At 36.9% G+C, this 18561-nt stretch overlaps 1 protein-coding gene across 13 annotated transcripts in view; it reads right to left on the reverse strand.

The window, feature by feature from the left end:
• LOC128264426 (uncharacterized protein CG43867) overlaps positions 1 to 18561 on the reverse strand; it is a 115648-nt gene that overhangs the window by 12715 nt on the left and 84372 nt on the right. For 11 of the 13 annotated variants that reach the window (XM_052999872.1, XM_052999873.1, XM_052999880.1 and 8 more), the window contains one exon: positions 15826 to 15888. In XM_052999872.1, coding sequence (XP_052855832.1) covers positions 15826 to 15888 — 63 coding nt within the window. Of the gene's footprint in view, positions 1 to 5834; positions 6402 to 10757; positions 12084 to 15825; positions 15889 to 18561 lie in introns of those variants that run through there. The other 2 variants (XM_052999881.1, XM_052999882.1) reach the window with 2 other exon arrangements.

Consider the following 18561-nt stretch of genomic DNA (forward strand, 5'->3'; position numbering starts at 1 on the left):
TATACTTAGTAGTTTAACCCCCCCTTCACTCGATAGATGATAAATCTGTTTATAATGAAGACAACTGCGCCTGCTCTTTCGAATCTCTGTGGCCGTTGAAGGGGCTTTAAGTTGGTTGGGGCTCTAGTAAATGGCCTAGCTATACATACATATACACACACAAAAAAAAAAAATTAAAGTATTAATTTAATATTCACAAGACATCAAACAGATATCATTTTTACCATTGAATAGTTAAGAATTTAAATTAAAAAGGCTAATTTTCGCTTTCCAAGAAACTTGCTTCATAGCAAGTATCCTTTTTCTTTTTTCTTATTTTATTGTTATAAGTCATTGACCTTTATTATCAAATTTTTCTTCCTGTGTAGTCCATAATGACCTTTCTCCACCAATTTGTTAATGTTACTCAAAATGTGCCGCAACTCAAGTTGAGTCCACCCTCCTTTTGGCCACTTCCTCTGCTGTTCTGTTCTTTTTTTTATTCTGCCACTCATATCAAGCGTCGCCTGTTACACACACAAGATGAAATTCAGAAAATTATATTTTTTATTTGCGTTTCTTGTGTGTTTCCTTGACTTCTTGGGCAAACAGCCTCATGCTCCCACCGCCCTCTTTTTCTCCTGCGACGTTTAATTTGAAGTCATGATTCCATTGTTATTTATAGTCAACAAAGCGGCAGCCGCTTGAGAAAAACAAGAGAGCACGAAGAAAAACCAGGGGGAATAAGGCGGAACCACTCAAGAAAACACTCCATAAAACATTGTCGTCGTCCCCCCAGTTTTCCCGTTTCCCCGTTTCCCAAAAAACAAAAAAAAAAGAAAATCTCCATCTTCCATCCCTCTTTTCTTGGCACGCGCCATCTCCCTCTCTTATTTTTTTCCTCTTCTTCTTCCGCCGCCCTATAGTCTGGGAAACTGCCACTTATCTGGTATCTGGTATTTGCTATCCCCCATCCCATCCCATCCCATCCCATCCCATCCCATCCCATCCCATCCCATCCCATCCCAAGAATTCCCCCAATATCATGGCATATCGTTAACTGTAGGGCGCTCTCGTATATCTTTATTTTCAGTCATCCCGACAGAAGGCCATTTCCTATGAACGAACTTGAGCCCCGAACGACAAATTGATTTCGAATTTTCAGAGCTACCGAAGATTAATAAAAGGGGATATACTCTTTTAAGATCACTCTACACTTGCTCCAATTTATTATATTTTATTTACACAGTATTTTCTGTTATATATTAAAATGGGTTTTGTGTACAGACAATTATTTTTAAGAGGTTGTCATCGGTATAATATTTTCTTCTTTTACTATTAAGGATTTACTAAAAAAAATTGTTTCTTATATCTTAAACAAAAATATTTTGTTATTATTTTTTTCTGTTAGATATTAAAATGTCTATGAACAGACTATTATTTTTAAGAGGTTGTCATGACGTTTCATCAGTATAATATCTAATTCTTTTTCTGTTTAGTTTCTTACTAAAAAAGATTGTTTGATATAAAGTAAACTTTTTTTCCTTGTTATTACCTTTTATTTTTAAAAAATGTTATGAAATTTCATCATTATAATATTTACTTCCCCTGGTTGAGATAAAATTACTTAGGTTCTTATGTTTTTCTTTATATTTAACGGTTTTTTATGCTATGACCTAATATTTTTAATAGATTGTCATGAACATTTTTCTGTAAAATATTCACTTTACGTTTAGTTAAAATTATTTAGGTTGTTACTAAAAAATAAAATTGTTTGTTAGAAATTATACTGATTTTTATGTAATTGACTATTATTTTTAAGTAGACAAAAAACTTAAGAAACAATCCTACTCCAGATCAAACATAAAATCAGCTGTTCCCTTTTGATAACACCTCCATCACCAGTTTCGGTTGCTTTGATCCCTCAGATAATCCCTAAAAATGCTTAATTTTACCTCTCGAGGAACAATCCTTCATTGTTGCTGGAAAATGGCTCAACCCTTAACTCCCTTTAGTTTCCTCTAGCAAAGGCTGAGTCTGCGCTGCTGTGAATGATTTTCCCATTACAGTCAATGTCAATATTTGCTGCATGTTTTGGCAGCTTTGAAATTGAAAATGTGCATGTTTCAGATTATCCCGGAACGTGGTTACATGGCAACTTCATCATGCTCGTCATCCGTTTGCATTATACTCCTCTCAAAACCTCTGTTTTGCCTTTTTTCCCATCTAGGACCTCTCAACTGCTCCGTCATGCAACAAAAATGGCAAAACAACTACAAGTGGTTTAGATACTCGATCTCGACTGGGAAATACCTATTGCTTTATTAAGAGCTTTAAGAACCAGATTATTAATTTATAAATAAAAAGTGTGTGTTTTATGAGAATACCTTGCTAAGTTATTTTTTTGGTAATTTGCACACTTTTTTAAGTAAAATGCTTTACAAGTGACATCAAATGTGAGTATTGCATATACCCTATGCCCAGTGATTACTTGTCGAATACAGGAAAATTCTCCGCCAATGATGATGTCTGTGCTTCCTTTTAATTACAAGAGCCAACTCACCCCACAAGTGTTGTACACTTTGGTGCGTGCTTTAAACGGATTTTCCCCTTTAGGGAGACCGCAATCTATTCTAACCGAGCATTATTTATGCATTATTCCAGTTATATATGAGGTCAATTTAGTACCTAATGTAGGGATGGGGTTTCCACCGACCCACCTTTGAAACTGATTTATAAGCCAGACACCGTTTGATGGATGCTCGGTGAATTTGCCTGATTAGCCCCTTTTTGCCTCCTTTCAAAACAGCTTAACTTAATCAGTTTTGCAAAAAAAAAAAAAAAAAAAAAAAAAAAAAAAAATAGCAAAGAAAGTTTGCCACGCCATCTGGCGGACAATAAACTAAAACAAAACTTTCGTGCTTCTGATAAAAAGTTGGTCGTTTATTCATCTCTTTCACTCAGTTTTCCCCTTTTTTTCCCCACTTTTCTTCTCGTTTGTTGGGGGCTTACTAATAGCCCCGGTATTTATGGATAATGCATAGTTTTATATTGCGCCCTTCAGTTTTTTAAACTTAGATTGCTCTTATTCATGAACTAATTTGAAAGTTAAAGGATGGCGCATTTAGGATAGAATATCAAGACTAATGGACAGATAATAAAAATTTGCAATGTGATAGGTTATGCAAAGACTTGCATTTCTTACAACTGTTTCAGTTTTAAATTGTTATAAAAAACAATCCTATGCTATTTAAGGTTTCTAAAAACCTTTGCATTGTTTTTCCTTGTCCCTGTTTAATATTACTTTAGCAGCACTTTGAAGTTTCCTTTTAAAAATCCCCCTACCAGATGTCGTCTGCTACTGACACTTTAACTTGTCGCTGGGCTACCAACCTCTAGGAACCTTCCCGCCCCCCAAAAGATCTTGAGATTTTCCAGCTTCACAGCTGCATTCTCCGGCTTCTATAGCTTTTCAGTTTCAGCTCGACTGGGCTGCCACATTGTCAAGGGCCTGCACTCGAGCCATGCGAAAAGGCAAACAATGTCCAGGAGGAGGTGTATTTTGGAATTGAGGAGCAGGAGAAGTAGGACTTGGTTGAGCAGTGGCACTGGCCGTGTCTGGAGTTGAATGAAAATAATGGAAATGCGCCGCGATATTTCAGCGCTGCTCAATAACTTTCCTCATTTTGCTTTGTGCCTCTCCCAAACAAAACCCAAACCAACCCAACCCAAAAAAAAAATGAAATAAAATCCCAGTCCAAAGTCTTTAAGGGGAATCAACGCCAACTGTTTGTGACACAGAGCAAGAAATGGGTCTGGCATTATTAATATTCCAGTTTGGATTTGATATTCAACTGACTTTGCTCTTCAGTTTTTTTGGGGGTGTAAATTATATTTTTTCCGCTTTACTAGAGCCGAGCGGTTTCCACTCCAAAGTTTGCATTTCCCATACCGATCGAGTTGAGCAACAATGCAAGCATAGCTAGCTTCCCTCCATTATGGCCCACTCGATTCATTAAGCAACTGCCGATTGCCTGAGGGGCAGAACATTAAGGGAGGAGATGTAAGCTTTAATTATGGAAACCCCACAAATTTCCCGCATGCCGCTTTCAATTGCACTTTTTGTCTCTTAACTTACTTTTATTACCCTAGAAAAGTGTTATTATTATACATAGGATTATATTCAAAAACAAGTTAATAACATTCCATAACTACAGCGAACTTTGATTCAACATATTATTTTTAAGAAAAACATCAAATTTTGATGAAAAAATTTCTATCTAATTATTGTTTGCTTGAAGTCGTATGTTTAGCATTCAGTTTTGAAACTTAGGTTATGTTTATTTCATTTTTTGAGAAATGCCAAAAATTATAACCTTCATCGAGCAAATCACTCTCAGGTATTTGGTTTATCGGTTTGATATTCAACAACTAATTTAAAGGGTATTTAGAGAGTCGTGTATTCTCGATGTGCACCCTCTCCGTGTTAATTTTTTTAATTTAGGGAAAAGCCTTTTGTTGCAGGAGCAGAGTAGGGAAAAAAACTTTGCACGGCCAATGACAAAAAGTTCATTCAAGTGTAAACGGGAGCAGAATGGGGGAGACAGTGCCATCTACTCTGTCTGTCCTGTAAAATATCACAAAAAACCAAAAAAAAAAAAAAAAATTGAAGAGGCGGCCAACAAATTTTGTCTTCGATCAAAACTCGTTAACGTGACCTTTTCTTTGCTCCATCGTCGAACCAATTAAGCGTGAAGTAGTCAAGAGCAGCAAAAACACAATCTTTTGAGAGAAAGAGCGCAACTTGCAAGCAATTAAAAACATTTTCCAGCTTTCCCCCCTTTTCCCCTACTTAGAAAGAAAATTGTTCTTATTCTCGTCTTGACGTTCCTTTCTCACTTTTTCCCCGGCTCATGGCTCATAAATATTAGATTTTTATGAAGCATTTGCGACGACGACTGCTCACAGCTGGGGCCCAACACGTAAAAAAGCAGTCAAAGACATTCGGCGGTGGAAAACTGTGGGGGCAAAACTCTATGAAGGGGCACATATTCGTATATTTGTAACTGGAGGGGGCGGACAAGGACTGCCGACAGATATTTATCATAAAGAAGACGAGTGTATTGTTCTCAGTTCATAATTTGCATTTGGAGATTAGTGATTGCCTTAAATAAGTGAGAGATCTCAAAGATCTTTAAGCAGTACTGAAAAAATATGATTCTCAAGGCAATTTTATGGGTCGCATGTTCACGTGGCTACTAATTGGGTGTTTTAAAGTTCAAAAGCCAATGTATTAATATTGCCCAAGTTGTAGATCAAATGGCTTTCGCAAAACTGCAGTTATCTTTTTTAAGAAATTCAAAATATTAATATTTAACAAAAGAAAAATTCTGAAAATTCTAATGCAATCCCTAAATGCAATTTTAAACTTATATGTTGAACCTTAAAAATTATAAAACTAATCCATGTTAAACTTAAATTTTAAAAATTTTGTAACTAGTTTTATTGTAATTTATATTAATTAAAACATTCTACTTGTATAAAATATTTAGTAAACAACACTTCTATGATAACTTCATTCGATATAATACTAGATTCCAATTGGTATTTTTCAGTGGCAGTATTTTTCTTTCCTTTTTCTATTGCTATAATTTCGCACTCTTATAAGATACATAAATTTAGATTTTAGCTGTATAATAAATAAATATTTTAAAATATTTAGTAAATATCATTTCTATGAAAACTTTAATCGATATAATACTAGATTCCAGTTGGTATCATTCATTAACATTATGATTCCATATGCATATCTGAGTTTTGTTTTGTATAATGTCGCCCTCCTATACGATACATACATTGAGGACATCCTGTGCGCCGGACCTTTTCCGCTGAATTCGCAATTTTCGCCATTTTCACTGGTATTATTATTGCAGTCCACTCACTGATTCTTATAAGATCGGGGGCAAAGGTTCATTGCCATGGCAGTGGTGCCGCACAGGGGTTCAACTTTGGGTTTAGGGGTTCGGGGTGGATTTTGGCAAAGAGTCCTCAAGAACAAAAACATATACAACTATATATATATGAGGTAACTGGGAGTGGGGAAGTTCTTGGTTGGATTTGTAGGAAAAACCGGTTTCGGTGTTTCGGTGAAGAGGGTGGTAGGACCGCTGATCGCGAGCGATAACTAATACCCGGCGAGGGGTTGGTTTCCTTATTAACTTCGATTCTTGGTCCCAAGTTCCTTTCAAACACTTCACGACACTTCACCAGAAATATATGCAAAAAACGTTTTGGTTCGGCACAGCAAAAAATAAAATAAAGAATTTCAAATTTCAACTGGTTAACCGGCGATGTTTTTCAAGAAAAAATCGCGGGACCGAACAGCGAAGTGAACGTCTCGAGCTGCCAACAAGAACTGAAACCGAAACTGAAACTGAACTCGAGCAAACTGGGAAAGACTGTGTGGGAAATGCTCGGGGAAATTGTGCTGCCAGCGCTGGCAGAGGGAAATTCGTTCGCCGAGGGAAGAGTTCCAGTGATGCGTGCGTGTTTTATTTTCGGGGTGGCATTTTCGCCTTTGCATTCCATATTTACATCCTATACTCAACATACCATAATCCCATATCCCTCGAATGCTGAAGTTTTGGCTTGGAGAGATTAAAACCTTTGCCCGCGGTGGGGGTGTGCTTCTTCTGTGGATTGTGCATTTTGCAATAATTAAATAAAATCGATATGCATGTTTTTAATTGTAGTAATGGACGACAAAATAGGAAAATTTGTTTAATTCTTATTATGATTATGTTTATTATTATGATTATCCACCGGGGATTTTAGTTATTTTAAACATGGCAATATTCAATTTTGTTTTTTTTTTAATATTTAATTTTAATATTTATTTATTTAATTTAAAGTTAAACCTTATTAAGCCCAAATTTAATATGTTTCCCATTAAATCAAATATTTAAATATTGAATCAGTTTAAAATGCATTGTATAATAATTTTATATTTATTTGGAATATGCAGTTTTAAGTTAGATAACCTTTATAATTTGTAGAATTAGATTTTTTCTCATTTCTACAAGTATTTAATTTATTTCTTATATTGGAGGTTTTATTTCCCATCTAAGTTGGGGAATATAGTGGAGCCCTTTGGAATAACATTGTGGGGGAGATATATCCTTCTGTCAACCGTAGTTTCCCTTTAGATGACTCACGATGTCAATGACTCCCCGAAAAAATAACGAGAAAATAGCGCTCCAGCTGGAGACGGATGTCAGTTGGGTGAAAGTGCGTGTCATGTGGCGTCCAGCTCAAAGGGAATCCTCGAGTCCTCAAAGCAAAGGGAGCTTTTGGTGGGAAAAATGCGATCTGGGGGCAGGTGCTCGTTACTTGTCAGATTATGTGTACCATATACATACATAACATATATATATGCTTGCTGCTCAACGGCGCCAGGCAATTTGTCTCTGTTCCGCAACTTTTCCATTGCCCAAAAATGTGTTTTGTTTTCTTTTCTTACTTTTTGCACATAATAAATGTAACATGTTGCTTTGGCTCTTTGGCTGATTGTTTGCGGTTGGTGTTAACAATTTGCCTGATTAAAGGCAGGCAATAACAGCAGCAGCAAACCCACACAGAAAAGGGTAGACCGATGAGTCAGTGTGGCATTGTCATCCATCAGACAAGCCAAACAAACAACCGGGGCTATATGGAGATATATAGAACCTGCAGACTGGATGGCGGCCAACTAAGGAAGACACTTTCCACTCCCAGACTTCGCTCTCAGAGTGGCTCAGTTGGGTTCCAAAGAACACTTATGGCTTGGGTTCATTCCTTCAAGATTTCCATCAATGTTATGGCTTTGAATTCAGATGAGTGTAATCAGAAATGTACTACACAGAATTTGATAGAGTTGTTCTCACATAGCAAATGACTATGTAATTTACAGTATTTGTTCTGTTGATTAAGCAATACATTTGAGCTTACCAAAAAGAATTTAAGAAATATTTAAATTACATTCTTATTCAGAGGAAAATAAGCTGTCATTTAACCTTTCGTTCAATTTTTTTTCTTTAAATTTATTGAAAAGTTGTATTTTAATCAAAACAATTAGATGCTAATCTTTGAAGGTACCCGAGTATAAGTGGTTTATTTAGATTCATAAATGAAGTACTTAAAGATTTCACAAAGACAACATTTCGTAACACCCACTCCCGTGAGTTGGATGACCCATTGCAGCCGTGAGACGCTCGATGGATACAAAAGCATCTTGTGGATATCTATCACATCATTCACAGCCGCGAGTCGCCGGCGGAGTCGCGACTTCTCTGCGCTATTTTTATAAATATTATGCGGCCTGCGAGTCATGTCTTTTGACTCGTGCGTGGCTCCATCGGCGGCACAAGAAGTAGCCGTAGCTGTTGGCTGCAGAAGCCACCAACAAGTCCGCCAAATGATGTCGTCGACTTGCTGATGAGTTTAAAATAAAGAAAGCAGCCAGCGACGGCGGCTACAAAACGCAGAAACCACTTAAACCGGGAGAGAAAAATACCCACGAAAAACCATAAGGGGAGTATACGACCAACGATTACTTTAAACCAGCGATTTGTAACAAGAAATCTAGTCCTTTTGAGTTTGATTATAGTAAACTAATACCAAGATTATTAATATTATTAATATTGTATTTAAGGTAATGCATTGCATATTTTCAAAAAGATATACAGTATTTAATTATCAAAATGTTCTTATTAAATTAAATTAAGTCATTTAGCAAATGCATATGTTTATATAATTTAAGAATTTTTAGAAATATTTTTCACTTTTGAGGACATTTATTAGCTTAACTTTTGGTCAAAATGAACTTAAATGTTGATGATTAGATTTTTAAAATTGCATATGAAGTAAAATGTACATGACTACCATATACTCCATGCGATTAGCTTTAGCTGGGTATGGAAAACTCGGGGAAGAGCATAAAACGCATTACATTTTTCAAATGCACATCAGCAGGGCGAGTTGGGGGCTGTGGTGATGAGGCATTGAATCAGGGACTGCTATATCTAGTACCACTAGGCTATATGAGGATGGGCATGGGCATGGAGTGTGAGCAAAGTGCGGAGGCTTCGAGCGAAAGTGGCAATCGTCGGGGACCAAGACAGGCAAAGGCGGCTAGCCTGCACTCCGATGACGGATGCATGCATCATTAATTCAACTGAAACAATGTTCAACAACTAAATAGCAAAACAGAAACAGGAGGGGCAGGGGGTTCAAAGAGGTTGAAAGCGGGGGTGGGACAGAGGTCCGCCAACGCTTTACCCCTCCCATAATCGAAGTGCTCTCTCCAAAGGGCAAAAGGGGGGAAAAAAAGCTTATGCGACGCCGAGAACACCCTATATATTTGTTTATTTATTTATTTAAAAGGTTTTACCAAACGCTACAAGTTTGAAACAGAAGTTGCCTAGTCAGCAAAAGTTTAATACCAATAATATAATACATTTTTGAAATTTATACTAACAAGAATTTACAAAAGTTTCTTTCCCTATACATACTCTCATGCGTTATACTTTTAAAGAAAAAGATAATGAAAAAAATGTATAATATTCGCCTTTTGAACACACAATTTTTTAGAAAGTTATTAGATAATTCCTTATTAGATTTATGCCCTAATTTAAACTACAGTTAAATCGATATTTCCGAAAAGGAAACTCTAAAATATCTACAGTGTATAAATGTACAGGCTATTTGTGGGTTCAGCTGGGTTAGATGTCTGTCATTATTGGCGAATGTAATTAACAATGTGACCCACTTGCAATCCAGCAGCGTAAGTGGATTTGTGCATCTGTGTATCTTTGTATCTGGATCTGAAGCTGGCGCATCTACTATAATCAATGTTTACCCAGAAATAAATGGGCAGTCAGTGCAGGAAGCTTTGCAGCTGATCCACGTGCCCAGAACATAGAACCCAAACCGAAACAACCCCTTCTCCGAGAGTCTCGAGGCAATCAATCAACTGTTCTTTGGATGCATCATCCTCGTGGATGCGAGAATGTATCTCACGGATGCCAGGCACGTTAATTGAAACTGCAGCATCTGCAGCGTAGGGAGTGAGGGAAATCCGAGTCGAAATCGAAATGGGAATAGAAGCGGGCATCATTCATCATGCAAACAATATTCAAAGAGATGACGACGGACGGGACGCCAATGATAAGTGGCTCTAAAGAAAAAATTCAATCAACAGGCTGACCCACTTCCCGATTGGCATTTAAACAGAGCAGCAAAAAGGTTAAACGTGCAAATGGAAACAAACTTCCCCGATTTTAAATGTATTATGTGATTTATACCCATTATTTAAAAATTCCGCTTCCCCAATTAAGAGGTACAGGCGCTGCACTCTTATTATATCAAATAAGTATAAAATAAATACAGAATTTGTCAGATTACCCAAATGGATGCAAATCAAGTTGAGTTTATTTAAAATTTTTTTCTAATTCGGATCCCGATGTTTTAGGATATGCAATATTGAGTTGGAAAATAAATTATCTGTTTCCTTTTCCGTTAAAAAGTGGTTTGATTTAAGATTGGAATGATAATTGGTGTCCCAATTATTATTACTTTCTAAATATCCTAAAATTCTGTTACTACAAGGCTTGCAATGCAAATTCCATGACAGAATAAACACGTGCAAGGCTCTACTGTATTTTGTTAGTTATGAAAATTCGGATTGGTTTTAACAAAAGGTCCCTATAATATGCACACCTTTATATCGGAAGGTATCTTACCTTTTTCCTATAGTTATCCATTCATAAAAATGGTTTTTGTTCGTTGCTCGATGAGTTTTACTGGTTGGGAATTATATCAATTCCTCCAGTTCTTTTAATTCGTTGTTTTTGACTCTCACTCGCACTTTAACGGTTACTGCTACTAACTACCGATACCGTTACTTTAATCCATACCCTAGTAACAGATGCTGTTAGTGTTACTTCTAGTATCTTGTTGTTATTGCAGCCGTTGTTGTTGGTATTTCCTTTGTTTGTAAGGAAAGCAGACGCAACAGCGACGACGCTTTCCCGCAGGATGATTTTCCACCATTTTTTGGGGGAACCTGCGAATTTGCCCTCAGAAGTTTTCTTATAACTCCGATTCCGTTTTCGCCTCCTTCGTCTTAATTTGCCCTATTCCAATGGGTTAGCGGTTTTTTAAGGCATTTTTGTTGTTGTTGTTGTTGTTGCTGTTGGCGTTCTGCTTTTATTTAATGATTTCTCTACTTCCTGATTTCTTTCACTGTAACAATTTCTTTTAAATTCATTCCTTTGATGTTCTTTTTCTCCTCCTCTACTTATCTTCTCCTCCTTTCCTTGTTGTTGCTGTTGTTTTGTAAATGGACGTTTTGTTGTTGTTTGGCTTAATTTTGATATGTGTATTTGTTTTGTATTAATCGTTGCTTGTTATGTGGCCTATCTTCGTTGTTTTTGGTTATTTATTGAACGTGGAGAGCTAGTTTACTTAACTTCCTGCTCTTATTGTATTTTGTCTGTCCTATTAGGCTGCTGCTGCTTCTTCCCCATTTCGCTTTCCTTCGCTGCTTTTGCTCCCCTTCTTCTTTGCCAGTCAGCTGTCATTGACAGAGAGAGCGAGAGACAAAGAGAAAGCAAGGAAGAGAGTTTTGCGCTCTCTTTGCGCAAACTCCGTCGTTGGTGTTGTACAATGCAATAATATAATGTCCTATAATCGACAACGTTTATCAAATTTCTTGTCATCGCCTGAATAAAATCGCACAGACACCGAAATAACACAATTGCAATGCCTATTTCCATTGGATTACATACATTACTCAATACTTGATTTCACACTGTTAGCCACTTTTTACAGTTACGTTTGTGGGACATTGGGCGCGCGCTTTAGCGTTTTTTTTTCAACAAGCGATGACTTCACCGCTTATTTTACCGGTGCTTAACAATTTCGAGGTTATATTATTGTTATATTATTTACACAATTGGCAATTGGCAGTATGGTCAAAAAAGAACAAAATCCGAATTTCGACAGATCCGCGCAGCTACAAGTCTTCTTTTGCACAACTTTTACGCTCTGCCTTTTGTTACGCTGTTTCTTTATGTTCCCTGTGTTCCATTCAGGTTTTGGTTTTTTTTCACCCGTGTTGTTGTTTTTTTCGGGGTTGTTTTCTCTCACTAACTCTCTCTTTCAAGATCTCTCTCAGCTGTCAAGCTTTGCCACCCCAAGAATTTACAGTTTAGCATCAGTGCAAAAAAAATAAACAGTTTGAGAGCGATTCAGCCCGCTGTTGTTTTTGTTGTTTGTTTTGCTTGCTTTCCCTGCCGTCTCTTTTCGGTGTTTTCCAACACTGTGCAGTGTGCCATGTGCCATGTGCTCGCATTCCACACCCCTCTTTTATTGGGGTCTATTTGCACCCCCAAATCCCCTTCGGAAATCCCTAATTGGCCGCGTTGAGGCATTCCAAAGTGTTCTCATGTTTATATTTCCTCTTTTTAATGCATAATTAATGCGATAGGGATCGAAAGTCAAGGGTTGGGGAACCCTTTTTTTTCAGTTAACAGCCAGACATCCTCGGGCGGCAGCTGGTCCTGAAAGGAGTTCTATGCAAACGAGTGGGTGGCACTCCCACCTCTCAACTCTCACCTCTGACCTTGACTGGTTATGGGTTGCCAAAATGTTTACCCAAGGGTAAGCATTTCGCTTTTAAACGAATACTTCAAAAGGAGGTGAGGATAACTGGCTAAGTGACGGAAAAATAAGACAAAATGCATTTTTAATTTTGAAATTTCTATAATGATGCTAAGTTTTAATAATTTAACTCTAACAAATAATTGTAAAATCACAATTTATATACCAAAGTTTTAAAGCCTAAGCAATAACTATATTTTGTAATGCGTTTTTGATAATCCAAATATTTTGATATACATATGTACATATGTCTGCATTGCTATTAAAAACTGGATTTTATAAACTTCTACAATGAACGATGCTGCATTTTGAATAATTAATCCTATCAAGTAATTGTTAAAACACAATTTATATAACAAAGTTTTAGAGCCTCTGAATTATTGACATTCTTCTTATGGCTTTAAAATAAACCCCATAAAGCATATGTTTCTTTAATAATGAAACCAAATTGAAATTTGTACCAAAGTTCTATGACTGAACAATAAACATTTGTAAAAGTCGATCAGAACATTGTTTTAAATATAAATATTATTTTTCGTCTTATTAAGGTTTCTTAGCGTTTATACAACACAATTCAGACTGTAAACTTAGTAATTGATATCTGATAAAAAAAATCGTTTCATATTATCAGAACACTTTTTCAAATATAAATATTATATTCAGTTTCGCCATAAGATATTGAGTTTTCATGGCGCTTATACAATCTGAAAGCCTGCTTAGGTTATTTCTTGTTCCTTAAACCATAACCAATCCATAAACTATCCGTAGATATTCAATTTTTCTCGCCTGCTGGCACCATTAACTTTATGCCGCCCTCATAAACTGGCGCAATGCTCACAACTTGCCACACAATTGGCCCAAAATGGTCCCCTCGTCGTAATAGTTCTAATGAGCTAACCCATTTTAAAGCCCTGCGACTGCAAATTGAAGCATAAGTAATGAGGCTGTTAACGGTTGGGATGCCCCCGACAAAGAAAAACAAAACCGAAGGGTTGCCGGCATTTAGATGGGGGCTTGGCAAGGCAAAACATTTTGGGGTGGCTACTGCCTTTTTAGCCCGCCCCGTTGGCTAGTTAACATCCACAGGTTTGTACATGAATTTAATCTCGGCGCAAACAAAGTAACAAGAATTCAATTTGTCACAGTGGTTGGGCCCGTTTCGTTCGGTTTCTGTTCCGGCTTTTGCACTGCGGGTTTTGGGCGTTTTTGGGTGCGCACAAAGACAACCGAAACCGGGAATTCGGTGAGGATTCGGCCAAGGAACCAAGGCAAACATCGCCTGGCAACCGAACCTCAAAGAGATAAGTCCATGGCCAGGGGAATGGGAGTATCAAGTACACAGGAAGAAATGATCAAGCTCAAAAAGGGTTTTCTGTAGGCAGTTTTTTTAAATAAATAAAACGCGGTCATAATTATAGTAGTGGGTCAATGTAAAGTGCTCAAAAACATACCTTTAGGGCATAGAGAAACATTTGTTTTTATTTAACTTTATGTTTCGTTACAAATAAACTTAATAAGGTTTAACAAACTATTAATGTTGTTACAATTAAAAAAAAAATGTTTATAATTTTATCAACTTTTCAAAATGCTGCAGTAAATATTGTCCAACATCTGCACTTTGTTTTGAAATAAATTCATTTTTTATATTTAAAATTCTTTTAAATGAAAAAATGAACAATGATTTTAAAAACCAATGATAAATGTGAATTTATCTATGTGCCCCATTTAGTTTATGGTATTAGCTCAATGAAAACTAGTTCTGATTGCTATTTTCATTAACTAATAAAATACTATTTTTATAACCGCAACTATATATAAACCTGTCCACTTAAATTGAATAATTGTTTCTATCTATTGTTCATTTAGTAAACAGATTTGTTAATATTTTTCCAAATTCTGAACAAACTTAATTATTTCTAAATTGTAACCAATCTTCGTTTTGCTGTTTTTATATGTATTTTAGAATACATTTTACAAAATATAATAATTTTGAATTTCCTTAAAACTGCCGTTTTAATTTCCAGCTTTTAGTTGGTTGTCAGTGTAGCAGCAGAGGTTCGAAATGCGAGGGAGTTGGTGGCGTAAATATTTGCATTTCGCTTGTTTTTTGGGGTGTTGCGTTAGGCAAAGCCAAAAGCCTCCGGGGACTTGTTAATGCAAACAATGCGCATTTGATATTGAAAGCATCGACTGAAGAGGCGGGGGCGCAAAACAAGGTAATCGGGTGGGGGTGGGGGGCAGGCTACAGCCTGTGTCCTTTGTCCTGCTGGGGGGTGGTTTTGAGCCCAAGGGCGGCGGGGGGTTTCAGAAAAAAAGGCGGAGTCTGGCAAAGCTCCGCCTCGCTTGCAACCGCACGAACTCCAACGCAGGCCTGCATTAATGTGTATTTCCGGAATGGAGCCATGGGTGCTACGAGGGGTACTGAGCGGAAGCCGATTTATGTTTTGTGTTCCGAGCACACGCTGAACAACCCACAGCCCCTTTTTCCTTTCATTAAAAGGAAATGCACTCGAAGAAAATAGGGATTTAATTCTCAAAAGAATTCTTTAGTAAATTTTCATCATCTAAAATATTTAAAAATCGTTAGCTCAGTGAAAATAATTAATTTAAATAATTGCTCAATATATGAAAAAAGTTCTGTTTAAATATGCAGTATCCAGTGTTGGGAAAGGTATTAGTTTTATTGGATCTAGGCAAGACACAAGGTATTTCCGAAAAAAAATACTTAGTTAAGGTAAAAGGTACAAAACCCAACTTTTTTTATTAAATTTAGTGGTATCAAGCTAATTTAAAAACAAAAATAAATACAAATATTAATTAACAGTTTTTTGCGTCTAGTGTTTTATAGATTTTCGGGTAGTGTTAGTCTGCCGCTTGAGCTGGTGACAAAATTTCGGTTTTTTTTTTGGGTTCGGTAAATGTTGTGGACCACTGCTGTTGCTGTGCCCTGCCCAACAAGCAGTTACTCCACTTGTGCTTTAAAAAAGGGAGCATTGTCATGAAAATCTCTGGACAAACAGCCTTTAAAAACTGCCTTTCAGTTGGAATGGCATAAACTGACTATAATATCTGGCTTAGCCTTGTTTTAATTTCGCCACCCCTGCTGCTTTAAGGATAAGAAGGAGCTCCAGTCAGTTAATGGCTTACCTTATCTTCGGCTTCCTCGGCGCGTTCTTCCGCTTCGATGACGCGCTGCTCCAGCTCCGTCAGCTGCAAGTAGAAAGAAAAGCCCAGAAACATGGTTAGAAGTTACTTAAACGGCGGAAATCATGTGAAAACAAGCGAGTGCCCAGGTCTGACACTTAATATGCAGCCAGACATTTAGCTTATTATTTAAAGGGAAGGGGCGAACATTTATTTCTTATCTAAAGTGTTAATTACATGATTTCAACATGACTAAGCATTAACTAAAGGGTTTGCGTTGGGGTTTAAAAGTGATTTTTTATAGATATTTTAGTGTCATATTTTTTTAATTCAAAAATTTGTTACATCATTTTCAACATGATTTCTTTTACGAAGAATAATAGAAGTTTTTTAACTGATTTCAAAATCACTAAACATTAACTAAGGGGAAATTTATAGGGGTTTTTAAACCCATTTTTTTTTTACCTATTACCCTCTTTTAAAATATGGATTTATAATGGAATTTTGTATTTATTTTTTAACTTTCTTACAAACATTCAAAATATGGACTCATAATTTATTCGTTATTTTTTATCTCAAAATGTTTTTACATAATTTTTACATGATATTTTTACCAGGGCTAACGGAATGTTTTTAATTGCTAGTTAAATTTTTTATTTGTTACTTACAATTTAAAATTGGGAAAGGTTTTTACTGCGATTTGTAATTATTTCTAGCTGCAATTTGTAATCATTTTTTGAGATATGATTTTTCTAATGTAATTTACATTTTACATATATAGCTGATACTACAACCCAATTAAAACAGTTAGTCAGCACATAAACCTATGACTTATTCACCTTAGCCGAGACATTCACCACACTTAAAAGAACTTCCCAGTATTTTTTGGATTTTCTGTGTTGAATTGCGTTTGATCCGCCCACAGATGGCGCCACAATGGTGGTTTTTGGGATTCCCTTTTTTGGGTTTCCTTTTATTTTTGAGTTTTTTTTTTGGTGGGGGGTTCCTTTATTTTTGGGAATTCTTTTTTTTTGGCAGGATACATTTTACCACCCTCTTTGGCTCAGCGAAAAAATCAAGCACCCCCCTGTTATCTGCACAGCCAATCCATCCAGCAATGAATCAATCATGGGAAATGACACACAATTTGCGGTTAATAAGGATAATGCTCTCTCGCGCTGGCTAATACAATTCATGACGCTGGCATCCATATTCCTGCACCTGTGCTATTACTATAATGTCGGAGGGAAACTGGCGAACATTAAGCCTAAGCCCCCACTCATCGCTAATCCCGCGCTTTTTGCTGCTTTTTAGTGCTGCTCAATGGCCTGTCATTAGCTAAGGTTAAAGGTCATTCTTCAGCCTTCAAGGAATTCTTTGCCAATTAATCACGAAAGCAAGCCTGTAGCAGGATGAAATGGTGATGGAAAAGCCGGTTAAACGCCGCTAAGGATTCCACTTGAATCGCGCGCCCTCGAACTCTTGTCTATTTTGAATGCCTTAAGTGCATTAATTTCCGCTTTTTATGCCATTCAAGTGGCCACTCAGTCAAAAAGGAGGGCTCGTTGGGCGGTGGGCGTGGCATCCATGGATTGATGGCTGTCAAATTGTTGTGAAAATATGAAGGAGCCTCGTTCTATATCCATGATGAATGGAGAGGAGCAGAAGTGCCGCGGTAAGCTTCCGAAGCGTCAGCTTGACTTGTCGGGAATGGAAACGTGGCTCCGATGGTTTCATAACCCCCACTTACTTTTAACTTCGACTTAACCTTTGTTAAGCATTTAAGGCATTTGTTCACTCCCTCAAAGGGAAATTCAACTGCATTTCTCTACATTAATTTAAAAAACTGGAACAGTAAAAACAAATATCTGACTTTTGAATTCAAAATTTTAGATTAAACATTAAATCACAGTGTTAAATACAATGCGTATTACATTTGGCTAATTTATTAAATATAAAGTCTAATAGATAGAACACGTGATAGAACGTGATAGAAAGTTTTCGATTTCAAACTAGTTATATTCGAAAGAATCATTTCAGAATATCTAGCGCTTAGTCTTGGCGCACAAAACATAAAATGTTTGGTTTTTATTACATATAAAAAAAAATTAAACGACATTACTTTCTATGTTTTCCAGTTTTTTTCAGAATTCGTGAATTGTATATGCCGAAACCTCGTTCAGCAAAAGAACGCAAAAGAATCAATAACTGTTGAGCCATCGGTACCTGACTACTTCATTTACCCTTGGCCAAAAACAGCTGTGCCAAGATGGCAAAATCATTATAAAACCGGAGAATTCTTCGACCAACTCGCCCAGAAGCAAACAATATGTGTAGCAATCTGAGCGACTTGTTCGCCTGCATCAGGGTCCAGGGAAATTCGGATGCGGATTTGGATCCCAACAGCACCACACATCAGCGAAATAACGCGGATGTGGACGATGTGGCACTCGATCCCCAAAGTGATGCGTTTAGACGGCAGCAGCTGCAGTTGCTAATTCAGCAGAATGAGAAATCCAGGGCAATTCGACAGGATCCACTTCCGTCTCCCACGAACAACAGCATTCGACGGTACGATCTGGTTTTTGACAGTGCTGCCCAGAACAAAAACATTAGTTCTAGGCGGTAATTGTAATGAAACCTTGATTCGTACACTTGAGAAAACTGGCTGCTCTCCAAAGTACATACAAATTATAACTGTCTATTTATACGCATGAATAACAAATTTTCTTTCAACAC

This window comes from Drosophila gunungcola, unplaced genomic scaffold (assembly GCF_025200985.1).
Source record: "Drosophila gunungcola strain Sukarami unplaced genomic scaffold, Dgunungcola_SK_2 000070F, whole genome shotgun sequence".
Lineage (NCBI taxonomy): Eukaryota > Metazoa > Arthropoda > Insecta > Diptera > Drosophilidae > Drosophila > Drosophila gunungcola.